Source organism: Psammomys obesus, unplaced genomic scaffold (assembly GCF_907164565.1).
Source record: "Psammomys obesus unplaced genomic scaffold, mPsaObe1.curated_primary_1811, whole genome shotgun sequence".
Lineage (NCBI taxonomy): Eukaryota > Metazoa > Chordata > Mammalia > Rodentia > Muridae > Psammomys > Psammomys obesus.
Genome location: NW_026591086.1, coordinates 13,966,104 through 13,986,417, shown reverse-complemented (window position 1 = coordinate 13,986,417; position 20,314 = coordinate 13,966,104). Strand labels below are relative to the sequence as shown.

At 39.6% G+C, this 20,314-nt stretch overlaps 2 protein-coding genes across 3 annotated transcripts in view; one reads left to right on the top strand and one right to left on the bottom strand.

Annotated features, from left to right (window-relative positions):
• Ccdc122 (coiled-coil domain containing 122) overlaps positions 1-2,639 on the bottom strand; it is a 55,622-nt gene extending 52,983 nt beyond the window's left edge. The window contains exon 1 of the mRNA XM_055609519.1: positions 2,574-2,639. The gene's annotated coding sequence lies outside the window, so the exon portion shown is untranslated. The remainder of the gene's footprint in view (positions 1-2,573) is intronic.
• On the top strand, positions 2,597-20,055 carry Lacc1 (laccase domain containing 1). 2 transcript variants are annotated; one of them, XM_055609517.1, is made up of 7 exons: positions 2,597-2,983; positions 3,961-4,570; positions 5,221-5,402; positions 6,107-6,272; positions 11,822-12,047; positions 13,133-13,293; positions 18,153-20,055. In XM_055609517.1, the coding sequence occupies exons 2-6, from the start codon at positions 4,009-4,011 to the stop codon at positions 13,290-13,292; spliced, it is 1,296 nt and encodes a 431-aa protein (XP_055465492.1). In that variant the 5' UTR covers positions 2,597-2,983; positions 3,961-4,008; the 3' UTR covers position 13,293; positions 18,153-20,055. The 2 variants fall into 2 exon arrangements, with proteins under 2 accessions (XP_055465492.1, XP_055465493.1); XM_055609518.1 differs by having other exon boundaries at positions 2,599-2,983; positions 5,224-5,402.
• The last annotated feature ends 259 nt before the right edge of the window (positions 20,056-20,314 follow it).

The following is a 20,314-nucleotide window of genomic DNA, read 5'->3' as shown; positions in this document are numbered from 1 at the left end:
TTCTTTCTTTCTTTCTTTCTTTCTTTCTTTCTTTCTTTCTTTCTTTCTTTCTTTCTTTCTTTCTTTCTTTTTGTAAAATGAATTATGCATCTGAATCATCCATAAGATGAAAACAAAAATGCAGAACAAAGCATGCCCAAGCCTGACTCCTAATAGACTCTGAGTCAATATGCAGCTGGGCTGTGGAGTAGCTACGTTGTTATTTTTAAGGACTACTTGTTTGGATGTGCAACCAGGGTTGAGAGGCTCTGGAGCAGTAGGAGAAAGGGGTGAGAGTGTTAAGAAAAACGAGGCTCAAACAGAACAGATGGTGAAGGAAATGGTATGCAAATACAATATAAGAACTTCCCTAACAACTTCGAGATTTTGCAAGTTTTGTTTGTTTCTGCCAGCGCTGTCGCACGAAAGAATCTGAACTCTCCATACTATGCATGAAAACAGGGGAAATATTCTAAACCTGCTTTGTAAATTAAAAAAAAAAATCATTTTGCTTAACATAAAACAAGTTTATGCTAAGGCACGTACATCTGACCAGATGTGCATCATCTATTACTTCCTAAAAGTATCCAGTTGAAAAAACAAATTTGTACTTGAGCCTCTTTTGGATATATGCCTAGGAGTGGTATGGCTGGATCTTGAGGAAGCGCTATTCCTAGTTGTCTGAGAAAGCGCCAGATTGATTTCCAGAGTGGTTGTACCAGTTTACATTCCACCAGCAATGGAGGAGGGTTCCCCTTTCTCCACAGCCTCTCCAGCATGTGTTGTCACTCGAGTTTTTCATCTTGGCCATTCTGATGGGTGTAAGGTGAAATCTCAGGGTCATTTTGATTTGCAATTCCCTAATGGCTAATGAGGTTGAGCATTTCTGTAAGTGTTTCTCTGCCATTCTATATTCCTCTACAGAGAATTCTCTGTTTAGCTCTGTTCCCCATTTTTTTAATTGGATTACTTGGTTTGCTGCTTAGCTTTATTTGTAATAGCCAGAAGCTGGAAACAGCCCAGATGCCCCTCAACTGAAGAATGGATGCAGAAATTGTGATACATCTACACAATGGAATATTACTCAGCAATGAAAAATAAGGAAATCATGAAATTTGCAGGTAAATGGTGGGACCTGGAAAGGATCATCCTGAGTGAGTTATCCCAGAAGCAGAAAGACACACACGGTATATACTCACTCATATAGACATGTAATATAGGATAATCCTACTAAAATCTGTACATCTAAAGAAACTAATCAAGAGGGAGGACCCTGACTAAAATGCTCAACCCCCATCCCCAAAGGCAAAGAGGAAGGACATCAGAAGAAGAAGAAAACAGGAAACAAGCTAGAAACCCTCCACGGAGGGCCTCTGAAAGGCTCTGCCCTGCAGACTATCAAAGCAGATGTTAAGACTTATGGCCAACTGTTGGGCAGAGTGCATGGAATCTTATGTAAGAAGATTGGGAAATAGATCTGGAGAGGACAGGAACTCCACAAGGAGAGCAACAGAACCAGAAATTTGAACACAGGGGTCTTCCCAGAGACTCATACTCCAACCAAGTACCATGCATGGAGATAATCTAGAACCCCTGCACAGATGTTGCCCAAGACACTTTAGTGTCCAAGAGGGTTCCATAGTAATGGGAAGAGGGACTGCCCTTGACATGAACTGATTGGCCTGCTCTCTGATCACCTCCCCCTAAGGGGGAGCAGCCTTACCAGGCCACAGAAGATGACAATGCAGCCACTCCTGATGTGATCTGATAGACTAAGATCAGAAGGAAGAAGAGGAGGATCTCCCCTATCAGTTGACTTGGGGAGGGGTATGCGTGAAGAAAAGGGTGGGAGGGTGGGATTGGGAGGGGGGAGGAGGAAGGGGTTTATGGGGGGATACAAAGTGAATAAAATGTAATTAAATAAATTTTCTTTTTTTTAAAAAAAAAAAGAGAAAATATAAATTTGTACGTTGTCTCCGCCCACAAAGCGGTCACACGTACTGAAACGGGTTCTGTGTAGGCTGGTTACCTTGGTCTGTAGTGGAGGTTGGTGCATACTTACAAGAACTCTTCTAAACTCCCAGAGACCCTCGAGTCTTCTCGCTCAAGAAACACTTCTTCAGCACTTAAAGGAACACCCAGGAAAACTAAGGGCCCTCTCCTTCCTCCGTAGCCCGGTCTACAGAAAATATGCGTTCCCTTATCTTCTCTCATATTTTGAAGGTTGGCTATTCTCCCATTTGCAACAGTACCTGATTTTCATAATGTGGTTTTTAAATAAATACCCATCAAACCACTGGAGGATCCTCAATTTTTTTATCTGATTGCCACTCTAAGAACGAATGCATTCTGTCCTCTTAAGGGCCACCTTTTTTTTTTAAAAGGAACTTTAAAAAACACAAGTGAAAGGGCAGTCCAGGATGTTGGTCCCAAATGAAAGCACAGTATCAGCAGAAAGGTGGTGGGAGAGTGGGGGGATGAGAACAAACTAACTGGAAACTCGAGAAAAAAAACAAAACAAAAAAAACCCCTAACTAAACAAAAAGCAAAAAACCAAACCACTCCCCCACAAAAGTCCCCCAGGGCACCCTTACTTGAGGCCCGGATTGTTGGGCGCTCGGAGCAAACGTGACAGGTTGCCCAAGCTGCTTGGGTCAGCAGATGCTGCTGGAGTCACGGGGGCCGCGGGGAAGGACGCTTCCGCCCTGACGACCTCCGGGACGCGCTCGCCCGCGGCCCCCCGCGCCTCACGGCCTCGGCCTCTCCCGCGCCTGTGGGGCGCTGACCCGGAACTGCCGGCCGGCGCGGGAATCCCCCGCGAGGGGCTGGGCCTGGCGCCGCTCTGCGGCCGCGGCGGGAACACCCGAGCCCGGGCGAACGCCCTCGGGAGGCCGAGGCCCGGCAGGCGGGCGGGGCGGACGGCGGGGCGTCCCGCCGACGGCCGGGTTCGTGCGCGGAGGCTGCGGCTCTCGCGTCCCAGCTCGCGGCCGCCGGGGCCGCCGCGGTGAGTGCGTCGGCCGGTCCGGGGCGGCGGGGCGGGGCGGGGCGCGGTCGTCCAGCTCCTCCGAGGTCGCCCTGCACAGAGGGCAGAAAGAATGAATGGGAGCGCCAGGGCCCTCGGGGGGCGGAGGGCGGGGTGGGCTTAGGTGGCCTCAGGGGTGAGAGGCCTGCAAGGGGTCGCCAGGAATTCAGGGGCACGGGGTCGGGGAAGGGCGCTCCAGCCGGGACTGGGAGCGCTGGCAAAAGGGTGAGACGGAATCTGCGAACGGGCAGAAATCGCCCCTGATCCAAATTGCAAAGGCTGTCGTGGTTATCCCGAGTGTGGAGTGCCCAGTAAATGCTGGGGGAAGCCTATCCCAACGGTCAGCTTTAATCTTTAAAAACAAACAAACAAAAAATGCCGTGGTAGCTCACGCCTTTAATCCCAGCGCTCTCGGGAGGCAGAGGCAGGAGGATCCCTGTGAGTTCAAAGCTAGGCGGGTCTGCAGAGCTAGTGCCAGGACAGGCTAGGCTGCAAGAAGAAACCCTGCCTCTAACCCCACCCTCGCCCCAAATGAAATTTGCTGGTGCTGCTCAACTTCACTTCCTAAAGGTGAGTCCTAGGTATTTCAGATGAGATGCGATCTAATCGGATAGGCGTGATGGAAATAATGATACAGCATCCTCTAATTAAAAAGCAGGACTTGATCTCAGTCAGTCATTTTGTACCTAAAATGTACTATAAAGAAAACAAAGCAGAATTGGTGCTCCCGGAAAAAAAAAAAAAAATGTTCCCAGCGAAATGGGGAAAAGATGACTCTGCTTTAATTATCATGATAGACGGGGTAGTAGCTTTTCTGGCCTCATCTCTACATTTATCTTGGTTACTTTTTTTTTTTTTTATTAATGGTATCACTTCCTTTTGGTCCACCACAGATTTCTGTTGTATCTGTAAGAAGACTGGTTTAATTTATTGTCATTTATGATAATTTCTCTTTACAGCCGATTTGTCATAAAAGTCTCCTTTGAGAAAAAGCGCCTGATTGAAGGATGGCAGAAGCAGTCTTGATTGATCTCTCCGGTTTAAAATTGAACTCTCCGAAAAACTGCCCTCAGACCTTACTGAAGACACTGAATGGTATTCACCACCACCACGCTCCCAAGGCCAAGTTCCTTTGCATAATATGTTGCAGTGAAGACACCAAGGAAAGGGATGGTGGTTTGGGTCTTTGTGAACTGGAGGCGGCAAATGGATTTTCGCTTCTCATGGGAGAATTTGAGACTGTCAGCAACCCCAGCATGGCTGCCTCTCTGTATACCATTAAACAAAAAATTGATGAAAAAAATCTGAGCCGTGTAAAGGTGATTGCACCTGAGCAGAGGAAACCGCTACTGAAGGCGTTTGTTGATCAACTCTTCACTAATGTGTATGATTTTGAGTTTGAGGATTTACAGGTCGCTTGGAGGGATAGCCTTTTGCAACCAACGGCTGAAAGAGATGCGGCCACAGGTCACGGACCAGAAGACGTACGGAATGAAGTAGAAACGTACCTAAGAAGCCTGCCGGCTCTGAAAGGGGACTTGGCTATTATCACATCACCTTTGATCCCAGGTACCTTCTGTACTCTCTGCGGTTTGTACTACAGCGAAAACCCAGACTTTCCTCAGAAGTGGCTCGCTTCCTTTTTTCCTTCTTCTTCTTTCTGCTGACTTTTGTGGATTGTTCATCTTTTGCAACATGGGGTTTTTATGAGCTGAGGGGCAGTGGCATCTAGGGATGACTTCATCAGAGCCACCCCTAATATACAAATTTGCCCTGTGCAAAGGTACTCTAAGGGAAATCTCCCAGCCCTCCTTAGGAAAGCAAACAACCAACCAACCTCAACAACAACAGCAACAAAACCCAAGATTTTTCTAGCCTGGAAAATCCTTTATGTAGAAATGCTGAAACTTCAACCCTTTGGGCATTTTGACAGAAGAGTAAAATTTCAAATAACCCTCCTTGGATAAGTAGTGTTTATCATGAGCTATATATGCTGTTATGTATGACAGACCGATGAAACAGAAGTACCCTTGGAAGAGCAGCAACCCTGTAAGGAAGGTAAAACAAACAGCAATACGTAACAACACATGGAGGTGCAAAGTGCAGCCAGGATTAGAAACCAGATTAATAATTGTTGGAGTGACCAGGGAGGGTCTGATGGGGAGACTGTTTAGTCTTTGGTAGAACATCTTTTTACTTTTCCCCCCGCTTACTTCCAGCAGATCTCTTCATACATGGGTTTACTACAAGGACAGGCGGCATATCGTATATACCAACTCTCAGCTCACTCAATCTTTTCAGTAGCTCCAAACGGAGAGATCCCAAAGTAGTTGTTCAAGAAAATGTTCGTAGGTTGGCGAATGCTGCAGGATTTAATGCGGAGAGATTTTACCGAATAAAGGTAAACTTTTGTCACATATTTTGGTCCTCTGAAATACCGACAGTTTTCACTGTCACTATATTTATATAACCTTTATGCTATTTAACTTTTGCTTCTGGTACTTCATCTAACATTATAGGATAATGATGAAATTATTTTTCTCTACTTTATATACATTATAGCCTAGAGATCAAATGTTCGTATGGGTGTGTGTGTATGTATTTCATCTATAACTCCTCGATTCTAGAAGTTTAGTTCCTTTTGAGAGTATAAAACCACTACTGTCTTTTCAATATAAAAGAAAAGTCCCTGAATGATCAGGAAAAAAGTTAGGTCCATAACTTTTTAAGTGGAGACCAAGGAGAACTAGGGTCTAAGTGAGGAGAAAATCTGTTATATAAGGATTCTAAACTCAAGAATTTACTTGAGTCTAACAAAAGGGGGGGAAAAATCAGTCATGTGGTATTTCATTTCTGCAGAGAAAGTGAAACTCGCCTTTTGTGAGACTTACTCAAAGATTTACTTATCCCTAATGGGGGATGCTCATGACTTGAGTTTCCTTTTCTGTGAGAACATCTGCAGAGAGTTGTTATTTGATATTTTAGCTGTTGTAGAAGTGGATAATCATACAATGATTACCTAATTTCATGCCCAATACTTTCAGGAAAGCTCACATATGAGGAGTTTTCATTTGCAGAACATTTTTGTCCCGTGTTTTGTGTTAGCCTGACCACGCCAGTGAAGTATGGACTATGGGGAAGAAGGAGCCGGAGTCTTATGACGGAATAGTCACAAACCAGAGAGGAGTCACCATCACAGCTCTGGGTGCCGACTGCATACCTCTAGTCTTTGCAGATCCTGTGAGAAAAGCATGTGGGGTGGCTCACTCTGGTAGGTATATTTATTGTTTAGGATTTTGTTAATTTGCAAGACAGGGTGATTTTAAAATGTTTTGATGGGCTTAGAAAGTTGTGAACTGCATTGATCTGTGGTAGGATGAGGCCTTCATACTTTTACTATGGAAACAGATAGGAGTATTCAAGTCAAATTAGATGAATCAGATGAATTAGAATTCCCTAAGTAGGTGCCATCCTGTGATATTCAGGAATCTTTACATTTTAAAGTTGTCAGTATCTCTATGCAAGGATATGCTATTAACATTTGGGGCAAAATAACCCTGCAGTGCAAATTAAATTGTCTTTAGTCCTTGAAGTTTTGAATATGTGTAATAACCATAGGCCTTGTAATACAACCCATCATGCCTTTCAAAACACTCTAGGGTGTGGCTGCCTCTGGCCAAGAATCCTGGGAGTCTGGGCACCAGGGAATGGGAATGTTAGGCTTGTTATAGAGAGGAGTTCACTGAGGGAAAGCAGCACGAGTAAAGGCAGTAAGAAAAAACAACAACAACAAAAACGAAAACAAGACGTGCTTATCTCTATCCATGAGTGGAAAGCCACATTTAGTTTAAATAACTAACTGTGTTAAACTGTGACTATTCGCTAAAGATAATATAAAGGCATTTTTGGAGGCTATATTGTGTCACAGAATTTCTTTTCTAAAGTAATTTAAAAATAATATTAGGTTGTTCAATGTTTATTATCCTATGTAAAATAAGACATGATCTTTTGAATTTCATCTTACTTGTAAATATATGACTCTTTTGCTGTTTAGATAAGAAAGAGTCAAGTAGCATAATTTTCTTTTGTCCAAGCTAAGGTAACAGAATTGGGTGAGAGGTCAAGTTTACTGTATGACATTGTTAAAAGTATTTTAAAATTTTACTCTGAATTGAAGGAAATATTACTTCTTAGGTTTCAAAACATTTATTCTGAAAATATCTAAGATTTAGTCAAAGTAAAGTTGAAATATGAACTTCAAATCATTACTAAATTAGCCATGAAATAGTATACACTTGAATATGTTACTTACTTACTTACTGGATATCACCTCATCTGAACGCCCTTCTATGGGACTAATTTAACAATATACCACTAGTATTAAAAATAGCATATAAGTCAACAAAATAGAATAGACAGCCCATAAATTACAAATAAGCTCTGACCTATGCTTGAAAGCTTTTTAACAAAGATGCCAAAACAGTTATTCAATAGGGAAAGAATTATATCTTCAATCAGTGGAGCAGGGAAAAGCACACATCCACAAGCAAAATAAGGATTCTAACCCTTACCATAACAATATATAAAATATTTTAAACTATATGTATGTATGTGAATATGTTTGTGCTGGTAAGAAGATAAAGGAAAGTTTCTGAGGCAGAAAGCTGTCCTTGTGTATATAGAAAGTATTGACAGTCATCAAAATATCTGTACTAAGGTTTGTTTGTTTGTTTTTTCTGAAAATTACTGCCTGCATTTTCAAAGGAGTCTCAGAACATGACGTTAAAAATTCAACATAGTTTTTCTTTTCTTTTTATTTTTTTTCTGGATAGAAAGACTTTATTATACTTTATAATGTCTGCTACAATGTAATCAAAAGCACTTTGGTAATTTAGACAATGAAACGATTAGAATACATGGGTCCATCTATCTAATTGTATCAACAAAAACTAGTCAAGGAAGTAAAGAAAGGCAGTATTTCATGGCAAAGGGCCACTGCAGGTAGTGAATTAACCTGAGTAAGACAATGAAGAAGCAAAGCCAGTAGACCAAAGAGAAATGCTGAGAAAAGCTTGGGCTTGATTTGAGCAGAAGCCATCATTTGAAGAGAGTCAAAAGTGTACGGCAATTACAGAGAGGACAAGCAAAACAAGGGCTCCCACCACATCAGGGTACATGTAGGATATACAAAGAGATACAAATCCCTTAAGCAACATAGTTTTCATAGTTTTTCTAAACCCTTTTCTACCACATGACTTTCCTGTTTGTTTGGGTTTTTTTTGTTTTGTTTTTTGTTTGTTTTTTTTCTCTTTTTGGTATTGAGATCTTATCTACCAACTTAGCAACCTAGCATTTCAGTTTGGTCCTCTCTATATAATTGTATATTCAGTGAGTTACCAGGGAAAATTGAGTTTACTATTTAAATATTTATTGCTCCTACCATCTGTTTCTTTTATCTAAAGTGGCTTATCTCTTTACCCAGGTGTTCAGTTGTAGAAGGATACTTACATGCAATGGTGAACAAAAGCATAAGGGGACTCTTTAGCGGCCAACTCGGTTAATTGAATTCGACTCAGATTTAAGGAATGAAAGGAAAATAATGTAATGCTTGTAGGTTTTATTTTAGGAAACTAAATGGAAGCAGGAATGAAGAGAGTGGCTTAACCTTAGAACTCACTATGAAATCCAAGGACAATAAAGAGATAGTAGAAAAATCTGAGAAAAGAGACTGTTAGTTGGAAAAGATTAATTTTAGTGTGAAAAATAGAGAGCTTATAAGACTCTAAAACACCACTAGGAGAAGTTAAAAAAGCGTTGTATAATTAGAGGTCCCATGTGGTGAAGTAGAAGACAATATCATTAAGATGTAAACATTACCAAAAGTTGTCTACAGATGTGCTGCAATCCCACAAAATCTCCAATGCCATTTTTTTACAGGAAGAAAAAAAAAAAAAAAAGAAAATCAAATCAACCCTAAATTACGTTTGTAACTTCAAGGGTCTCTGGATACTCAAAACAATCTTGTGAAGAAGATTGAACTTGGACATTTCATAGTCTCTAATTCTAAAACTAATTTCAAAGCTATAATATTGAAAACAATATAACACTAGTATTAAAAATAACATATAAATCAAGAAAATAGGATAGATAGCCCATAAGTTACAAATAAGCCCTGACCTATGCTCGAAAGCTTTATAACAAAGATGCCAAATCAGTTATTCAAAGAGGAAAGAATGGTATCTTCAACCAGTGGAGCAGGGAAAAACATACATCTGCAATCAAAAAAAGGATTCTGGCCCTTACCATAACAACATTAGAAAAATTAGAGCCCGGAACAGTGGCACATGCCTTTAATGCCAGTGCTCAGGGAGGTAGAGGCAAGTGGATCTCTGTGAGTCCAAGGCCAGATTGGTTTACAAAGACATTCTAGGACAGCCAAATCCAGAACAGCCAAGACTACAGAAAGAAACCCTGTCTTGAAAAACAAAACAAGAGAGAGAGAGAGAGAGAGAGAGAGATATTAGGTCAGAATAGATCATTGACCTAAATTGTAAGAGGCAAAAATTATAAAATTTGTAGGGGAAAAAAATCAACACTGTAAGTATTCATGTCTTTGGATTAAGGTAATAAATTTTTTCAGTATCCAAAGGAGAAAAAAACAAAAAATGAATTTAAAGACAGGTAAATTGAACTTCATTAAAATGTAAAATACTTATACATCAAAGGATAATCAGTAGGATAGAGAGGAAATTCACACAATGGCAGAAATTATTTGCAAACCATTATATCTAGTAAGGGGTTAACTAAAACAACACTTGAAATTCTACAGTAAAACAACTGGGTTTAAACATTGGTAAAGGGATTGGGGATATAATTCCATAGGTAGAGTGCTTTCTTGGCATGCTTGACAACGTTCAATATCTAGTATCATAACAACCTGGTATGGTGACACATACCTACAATCCCAGCACTTAGGAGGTAGAGGCAGGAAGATCAGAAGCTAAGGAATAGGATTTTATTTACAAGTAGCTAAGAAGCATAAGAAAATTTAGTCAACATCAGTCATAAATAAAGAAATGTAAGTCAAAATCACAAGTTTATCATGCGTACATTAGGGTAGCAACTATTTAAGATAAAACTTTCCAGGAATGATGAGTATAAAAGATATAAAAAGTCACTATGAAAAATGGTATGGTGGCACTTTAATCCCAGTACTTGTGAGGCAGAGGCAGAGGCAGGCAGATCTCTGAGGCCAGCCTGACCTACATAGTGGATTCCAACTTCATAGCAAGCCCCTGCATCAAGTTTAAAAATAAAAAAGTATGGCGATTCCTTAAAAAGTTCAAAGTTGAATTGCGGTAAGATCTAGCAATTATGGCTCTGACTCTATGTCCAAAAGGCCTCATGGCTATATGTATAGCATCCTGATTTATAAGATCCATGAAGTGCAGACAACCTAAGTGCACAGTGACAAACGTACAGAGCAAAATGTGATGTGATAAGATATATAATATCTTCTTACCATCTTTGCTAATTTTTGTCATTAATTTATTCACTTTACATCCTGATCATAGTCCCCTTTCTCATCTTCTCCCTGTCCCACCCTTCCTCTTCCCCCCATTCCAGTCCCCTAGTCCTCAGAAAGGGGGAGCCCTGGTCCCTTACCAACTGACCCTATACTATCAAGTCTTTTCAGGACCGCCTGTATCCTCTTCCTCTGTGGCCTGGTAAGGCCACCTTGAACCAGGCCACCTTACTAGGGGGAAGTGATCGAAGAGCAGACAACAGAGTTCGTGTCAGACAACCACTGCTCCTCTTACTAGGGAACCCACATGGAGACTTAACTATCTGCCTATCTGCCTAGGTTTTTGAGGCCTACGTCCTCTCCATGTATGGTACTTGGTTGGTGCATCAGTTTTTGCAGGAACTTCTGGGCCCAGATTAGTTGGCTCTGTTGGTCTTCTTATAGAGCTCCTTCCTCTCTAGGTCCTTCTGTCACCTCCATCTTCCATGAGACTCCCTGCACTCTGCCCAAAGTTTGGCTGTGAGTCTCAGCATCTGCTTTAATCCTCTGCTGGGTGGAGTTTTTCAGAGGACAGCTATGGAAGGTTCCTTCCTGTTCCCTCTCTTCAGCCACAATAGGTGTCTATTCTATTTTCCCTTCTGGATGAGAATTAAACATCCTCCCTAAGGTCCTCTTTGTTAATTAGCTCCTTAAGCCCTGTGGATTATAGTATGGTTATCCTGTATTTGTCTTAAAAAAATAATAATAATAATAAATTCTGACACATGCTGCAATACAGATGAACCTTCTAGATTTCATACTTGGTACAATAAGCCAGTCACAGAAAGACAAATTCAATACGATACCCTTCACACGAAGTATGCAGAGTGATCAAATTCATACACAACAATAAGGAAATTGTAGGAAGTGAGAAATGAGATGTTTCTGTTTGTTAATATAGTTTCAAATTTGCAACATGAAAGAATTTGAGAAATTGAACACTGCAAATGTTAATACTGAGTTGTAGGCTTTAAGTGGTTTAAATGTTACATTTTTTATATGCTTCATTGCCCTAGTCAATAGGAAAGAGAGGAGAAAAAGAAATGCCTACCAGTTCTTAGTTCTGTAAGGAGCCTTGCATGCTGCACCTACTGTTAAAGCCCATACTTTAATGGGGTTGTTATGTTTGTGGTTCATCTATTACACCTGGACTTTGAATAGATAAACCACAGCTGTTAATTTTTCACTGAGACATTAAAGCAGTTGAAATTCTACCTTCTTAATTTCTCTTGTCCTCTTTTCTTCCCATTTATCAGGCTGGAAAGGTACTTTGTTGGGTGTAGCGATGGCCACTGTAAATGCTATGATAGCAGAATATGGCTGTAATTTGGAAGACATTATTGTTGTTCTGGGACCATCAGTAGGACCTTGCTGTTTCACTCTGCCCAAAGAATCAGCAGTATCATTTCATAACCTTCATCCTTCATGTGTGCGACAGTTTGACTCACCTCATCCCTATGTTGACATCCGAAAAGCCACCAGGTATATTTGATTTCAATGTGGTGCTAAAAGTTTCATTATTGCTTATTGTTTCTGAGATGAAAATCACTTCATAGAGCAGTCACTAACTTTCCAGACAATTCAGGTAGCAAACATTTAAGGGGTTGACATGCACACACATGGAAAAACCCATTTTAAATAAGGCATCTATTCTCACCTTTGTATCACAGATAATTTCATGACTGTTACAGTTAATAGTTTCTTAGTAAATTACAAGTTAATCTCTACAGAAAAGTACTTAAACTTTATATAGAATGGCTAATACGTACCTCACAGCTATTGCTTCGGTCAGTTCTCCTAGGAAATAGAAACTATAAGAAAGTCGATACTTTGAAAGTATTCTTATTGTCTAATTAACTAAAAAACATTTATAAAATATTAGGTAGTATAAATAGGTAACTACATGTAAGAATTTGTGGTCTTATACTTTTTGAATACATGAATTTGCTTTTTAATCTCTGTTAAAAAATATCATTCCTATAAAAGGAAACAGGTCTCTGAATTGAATTGTTTCTATTCCAGTCAGCAAAACCGATACCCAGACCCTGCCTCTTTCATCACATGGGTAGAAAGGATTCAATAAATTGGGATTGTTTCTTAAATGTGACTTATGAAATAATGTCACAAATTTTTACTCATATTTTTTATCAGAATATTTATGAAGAAAATTTTCTGTAAAAAGTATAGTAAATAGAAAAAAAGATGGGAATATTAGATGATTAAAAAGTATGCTCTGCCTGAACCAAATGAGTTTTGTACACAAATACTCTGAAACTTGGTAAGTTTCTTCCCAAACAGCCATTTAATTTTTCTCATGCCATTCCAGAACTAGCACATGTCTGCAGGGCAGTGTGGAACACTGTGCAGCTCATATTTGAGCTTTGGTGATACATGGTAATAAAAGCTACCGTTCGCTGGCTAACCCCTGCTGTGGAGTGAATAACCATTTCTGTCATTCTAAGGTCTTCCCTGGAACTCTTCCACACAAGTAGAAATACCTTTTTCATGTTGCTTTTACTCACAGTAAGATAAACCCTTACTATCTTTTGAAAAATCTTTATTCTAAGGATTCTTCTAGAACGAGGTGGAATTCTTCCACAGAATATTCAAGAGCAGAAGGAAGAGCTTGACCTCTGCACATCCTGCCATCCTGAGAAGTTTTTTTCCCATGTCCGAGATGGTCTTAACTTTGGCACACAGATTGGCTTCATATGCATTAGAGAATGAGGTACACAGCCTCTTCTATAGTGTTTCTCCCTCTTCAGTCTCTTTCCATATCCCCTTCCCAACTCCCCTCCACTCTGCTCCTCCTTTCAGCCTTTCCTGCCTTAGTGGAAAAAGTAACTTAGCAGCATTCCTTTCTTCCTATAAGAATAACCAAGTCTTAATTTTATTTAATTTTTTTGTTTGTTTGTTGTTTGGGTTTTAGAGGCAGGATTTCTCTGTGTAGTTGTGGCTGTCCTGGAACTGCTGTATAGAATAGGCTGGCCCTGAACTCAGAGATCCACCTGTCTCTGCCTCCCAAGTGCTGGTATTAAAGGCATGCAACATCACTGCCCAGCTCAAGTTTTAATTTTTAAGTGACAAGAGAGCATAGAAAAGTTCACTTTCAGCAACATACTCTATAGGAAATAATATTCATTTATTTTCCTAGTTTGTGAATAATAGTTAGGCAGGTTTATGCTAAAAGTTTCAAAGTAATTTGGTCTTTTAAATATCCTATATGAAAAAGTCTTTGTCTCTGCTGTGTACTTGATCTATGTATGTTATCTTATAACATCTTTATACCTTTCATTATTGTTTTATGAAAAAATGGATTAATAGTTTAAAAATGGTAATCCTACCAAAACCAACCTGCAGATTGAGTGAAATCCCTATCAAAATTCCAACATAACCTTTTACAGATACTGAAAGGATAATGTTCAGCTTCATGTGGAAACACACACACATATACACATACACACACACACACACACACACACACACACACACACACACACAATAAAACAGGAATGCTAAACCAATCCTGAATAATAAAAGAATTTCTGGAGCTGTCACCATTTTGGATTTCAAGTTATACTACAAAGTTTGAATACTTAAAACCACATGGTTTTAGCATAAAAAAGACACCTTGATCAATGGAATCAAAGAAGACCCAGGCATAAATCTACACACCTATGAAAATCTGGTTTTTCATAAACAGTGTATATTCCAGAAATACACACTGGGAAAAAAGAAGACAACATCTTCAACAAATGCTGTTGATCATACTGTATGGCCACATGTAGAAAAATCAAAATAGATCCATACTTATGACCCTGCACAAAAATCCACTGCAAATGGATCAAATACCTCAACATAAAACCAGGTACACTGAGCCTGATAGAAGAGCAAGTGGGGAACAGGCTTGAACTTATTAGTACAGGAAAAGACTTTCTGAACAGAACACCATTAGCACAGGTACTAAGATCAACAATTAATAATGGGACCTCACAAAATTGAGAAACTTCTGCATGGCAAAGGACTCCGTCATTTAAACAAAGTGGCAGCCTGCAGAATGTGAAAAGATTTCACCAACTCCACGTCTGATAGAGGACTAATATCTAAAATATATAAAGAACTCAAAAAATTGATTTATAAAAACCAAATAACCCAACTAAAATGGGTTACAGATATAAACAGATAATTTCCAGTAGAGGAAACTCAAATGGTTGATAAAAATATAAATAAATGTTTAACATCCTTAGTCATCAGAAAAATGCAAATCAAAACCACTTTAAGATTCTATTTTACACTTATCAGAATGCCTAAGATCCATAATACAAGTGACAGCTCGTGCTGGTGATGATGTAGAGCAAAGGGAACATTCCTTCATTGCTAGTGGGAATGCAAATTTATATAAGCACTATGGAAATCAATATGGCAGTTCCTCAGAAAGATGGGAATCAGTATACCTCAAGATTCAGCTATACCACTCTTGGACGCTTCATTCTACCACAGGGACACCTGCTCAGCCATGGTCATTGCTGTTCTGTTTATAACAGCCAAAAATTTGAAACAATCTAGATCTCCCACAACAGAAGAATGTTTAAAGAATATGTGGTCTATTTACACAATGGAGTTTTACTCAGATGTTTAAAAGAAAGACATCATGAAATTGGCTGACAAATGGATGAGATTAGGAAAAATCATCCTGGGCTGGAGAGATGGCTCAGCTGTTAAAGGCTAGGCTCACAACCGTAAATATAAGAAAAAATTATCCTGAGTGAGGTATCTCAGACGCAGAAAGACAAATATGGTATGTATTTGCTTATATGTTTATATTAGCTATGAAGGCAACGATAAGCAAGCTACAATCTGTAGACCCACAGAGGGTAGGCAAGTATAAAGGGATAGAGAAAGCAGATCTCGGTAAGAAAGGGAAATAGAGCAGAGCTATGGATGAGGTGGGGGTGTGGAATGTGAGGATCAAGTGGGGAGAGGAGAGGGTTGTGCCAGGGAATACAGGAAGAGAGCTAAAATGAGGGGGGTTTGAGGGATAGATATGGAAACCTAATATAGTAGAAACTTAATAAAATATGTGCATGTACAGAGGCAATCTAAATTAACTCAACAAATAATGGGAGGGAGAGAGTCCCCATAGCCATCTCTTGTCACCAAATGAAGCTTTCCATACTGGGATTGGGTTACAGCTAATTGGCTTGTTGGCCACAGGAGCCCCACAGGAATCCCTAAACAACCCAGGCTGTTGCCAAGACTTTAGGTTGCTCTCCACAAGCTGACAGCAAGGCCCCATTGTTGAAGACAACACCCACACAACTCATTAAGAACTGAGATGTCAAATACGTGCCTCCATAGAGAGAGCCTTTACCCCTACATTCCAGTGTCTTTGGCATGAGAACATATTCTGCATGCTCTCAAAAAGAAAGATAAACACCAAGACAGCCACCCTTCTCTATCTTGTCTGCAAGATAAGCTAGTGCAGTGGTGGCACAGAGCTTTTGCTAGTAACCAACCAGTAACTGATCTGACGTAAGACCCACTCCATGAGATGGAACCAAACCTGATACTGCTTGGGTGACCAAGAACCTGAGACTAGATAGTTCAAGGACATAGGGTAAAACCAAGTAATTCTGGTCTAAAAAAAGAAAAAAAGTGATGAAATGACAACTCCTAGTCATATTCAGCTATACTCATAGAACAGTTCCTTATTTAGCTCTCCTCAGAGAAACTTCCTCCTGTAGCAGATGGGAACAAATACGGAGACCACAGCCAGACATCACCCAGAGTGAGAGACCTGGAACGCTCAGCCCTAAATGGGATGTCTCCATCCAACCCCCCCCCCCCCCAGTGTTCAGGGAAGCCCAGGGAAGAGAAGGTGGAAAAAGTGTAAGCTCATATGGACTCAGAAAGTGAAGCAGCATGCACAGGGACCGCACAGGTCTGAACAAGGTCTTCTATACATTATGGCTTCCAGCTTAGTGTTTTTATGGGATTCTGGAGCATACAAATGAGTGGGTCTCTGACTCTGTGTCCTCTCTTGGCTCTTTTCCTCCTGGTCTGTCTTGTCTGGCTTTGATGTGATAGTTGTTATTTTATCTTATTATATTTTATTTTGTTGTATTGTTAAAAAATGAATGAATGAATGAAAACCTAGACACTAGGGTAAAGGTTAACAACTAAACTGCTTCTTACACCTGCTGGGAGAGGGAAAATTCATTTTCTCCAATGTAGTAACACTGGGTATATCAACTATTGCAGGACAGGCCTCATATTCAGGAGTACTTAACAGTCATATAATTAGACTTCATAGGATTTTTCTGTGTGCTTTTATTTAGTTAGACTATATTGTGTTTTTGTTTGTTTGTTTTCTTGATAATGGTGTTATTTTGTTTTCTTGTATTTGGGGGTTTTTGTATTGAGTTTTTGTTTCTTTTATGAGAAAACTTAAATTTGGGTTGGGTGGGGGGAAGATAATCTGGGGAAGTTGCAGGAATACTATGATCAAAATATATATTACCATATTTAAAGTTAAATATTAAAAATATAATAAAAACTCAGTGGACTGGGAGAGGGGTATGGGAGAAGAGGGAGGGAGGGCGGGATTGAGAGGGGATGAAGGAGGGGGCTACAGCTGGGATACAAAGTGAATAAATTGTAATAAAACTAAAAAAGGAAAAAAGATTATAAATTATAGAATGAGAAATTCAGAATATATAAATTAACTTTTCAATACACTAACTTTTGCCATATATGGTACAGTTGGATTTTGTCTTTAAAGGGATAAATAGTAAAACTTTTTGTTTGTTTTGTTTTTTGAGACAGGGTTTCTCTGTGTAACTTGGGCTGTCCTGAACTCTGTAGACCAGGCTGGGCTCAAACTCAAAGAGATCCTCCTGCCTCTGCTTCCCTGAGTGCTGGGATTATAGGCGTGTACCGTCGTACCTGGCGATAGTAAATCTTTTTAAAAGTTCTATTTTGTAATGCGTGTGTGTGTGTGTGTGTGTGTGTGTGTGTGTGTGTGTGTGTGTGTATTCGTGTGCACGTGCATGCGCACACGCATGGGCAGCCATGGAATGTACATGTGTGGCGGCAGAGCACAACTTGCAGAAGTCTGTTCTCTTCCACCACTCCATGGCTTCGAGTGCCAGCTCAGGTGTGTAAGGTTGGTGGCAAGACCCTTTCCTACCGAGTCATTGTCTCTGACTCAGTGCATCCTTCATGTTGTGTAGCGCGTGCGGTACCCTCCTCATCTACTGAGCATTGCCGAGCGATGACAGATGCTGACGAGACAGAAACGGAGGTGTTGGTGCTGCCGTGAAATGTTTGCAGAAAGAGAGTCATTTTAGACTTCTGCAAACAATTCCATGATAATGATTTAGCAGTGACCCCTTGGCACATACTCAAGTTTTTTCTACAGTTTATCTCAATTGGTGTGTGTGTGTGTATGTGTGCGTGTATACACACTCTTTACAATGTCTTTAGTTTTTAGTGTACAAAAACATTTTAATGTACTTTATGATTTTTGCCTCGATGTTCTAAGAGAGCTAGTTAGGAGCTCATGTTTTATTTTTGTGTATTTTACAGGTTCTTGACTGGAATTTTGCATAAATGGTCCTTCCACACTAACTGCAAAGGAAAACTTCAGCTTCTTGATTTATATAAAACCAAGAAGATTACAAAAGAGAATTCATCTTCAGGGCATATGCTTTCAGTTATCCAAAGCCCAATGATCTTGGTTTAGTTATTATACAGCTGATGACATAATCAGTGTGATGTTATTCCTAAAGAGTGCTCTCTGTATTTATCTATGAATCAAGATCATGTCTGGTCAGTTCAGTATTTGGTAGATGCCAGCTTCTTTCAAGGCTGGAGCTAAGCACAGTGAATCGAAATGAAGACAAATTTTCCAATTGAAACAAGTGCAGTAGGAGTCATAAATATTTCCTTTTAAATATATATTTTTAATTGCCTTATAAAATACTAGGTTTCATTATGGTATTTTCAAACATCGTATTTTTGCTGATCCTTCTCTCTCCCTCTCCTTGTCCCCTCGTGTGCCCTTTCACCTCAGTAGCCCCTCTTTCCCATCTGATGTTTTCCTGTACCCCTCCCTTGTTCAGTCCCCTTCTTCCCTTTTCTAGTTTCAACATGTATATCCACACTTATACCCACAAATATACATATATGTGCACATACATATATATGTGCTTGTTTATATAAACATTAAAGGTTAGGATTTGTATGTGAGAGAGAGTATGCAGTATTTGTTACTCTGAGTCTGGATAATTTTGTTCAACATAATAATTCCAGATCCATCAATTTTCCCACAAATTTGATAATTCCATGTGGCTAAATAATATATTGTGTGTATGTACTCTTATTTTTGTTATATATTCATTTGTTGATGAACATATAGGCTAATTCCAAATCCTTGCTATTGTGACTAGAATAGAATAAATATGTTTACATATCTTTGCGACAGAGTATAGTCTTTTGGGTATATGCCCAAAAATGAAATAGCTGGGTCATAAAGCTGTTCTGGTTTTGGTGTGTTTCTTTTAAATATATTCATTTGAGGCTTTAATGCATATTTATAATGAAATATGACCATAACCATCCTTCATTTCCCCCTCGAACTCTTCCCCAGATTTTCCCAACATGTCAGCTCCCAGCTTCACATCCTCACTGTTTATTTTTTTGTGAGGCCTCTATGCTGATCTCTGTAATGGCTGTTTGAGTATACACTCCAACCAACAGTAAACAAGAGCTAGACTTTCCCCGCATCCTCATCAGCATTTGTTGGCATTTTTTTCTTTTATTCACCTATTTTTATGTGTAGAAGTATTTTACCCGCACGTATGTCTGTGCAGCACATGCGTGCAGTGCCCAGAGAGGCCAGGAGAGAATGTCAGACCCCTGAGAGTGGAGTTACAGATGGTTCTGAGCCACCATGTGGGTGCTGGGAATCAAACTCAGATCATCAGGAAGAGCAGCCAGTGCTCTAAACCACTAAGCCGTCTCTCCAGCTTTGTCACTCTTCTGTCTTGGTAGCAGCCATTCTGACGAGGGTTAGGTAGACTCTTAGTTGTTTTGTTTTTGTTTTTTTAACTTTTATGTCTCTGCTGGCTAAAGGTGTTGGATGGGTTTTCAATATAGTTTTGGGCTTTTGTGATTCTTTTGAGACCCATCTCTTCATTTCAGGACATGAACTGTCAGTAAATGAGGCTTGTGGTATTGTTGGTGCTAGAGCATCATTTCATTGAGCTCATGTATATACATGTGTACTAGGTAGATGTCAAGCCCCCTTTTGAAGTGTATCTGGCAAAGATTTGGTAGCACCCTGTAAGCTGCTTTTCCTCAGACTGTGTTTTTCTAATTCTTCGCTGTGTATTGTTTTGTTTGAAGCCCATATATTTAGGTAGCCATACTTTGCATTATATACTCCAGCATTCCAAAAACAAATAAAATTATGTTTTATTATCCTGTGCTTTTCGATTCATTGTGTATTTAATTTTTGAATCAATTTTTATTGTAGTACATTACGAAATTTCAGAAAACTGCTAAATTTTTCAAGACATCCAGTTTTCTTTGTGTCTGTGGATACCCACAGGATGAGCTTTATAAAACAAATAAAATTATCTTACTGCTAGGAGACAATATTCAGGGTTTTACAGGTAGTTCTTATGTAAAGATAAATAAGTGTTACTCTCTGTTATTTACTTGTACAAAAAAGAAGGCTATTTTAA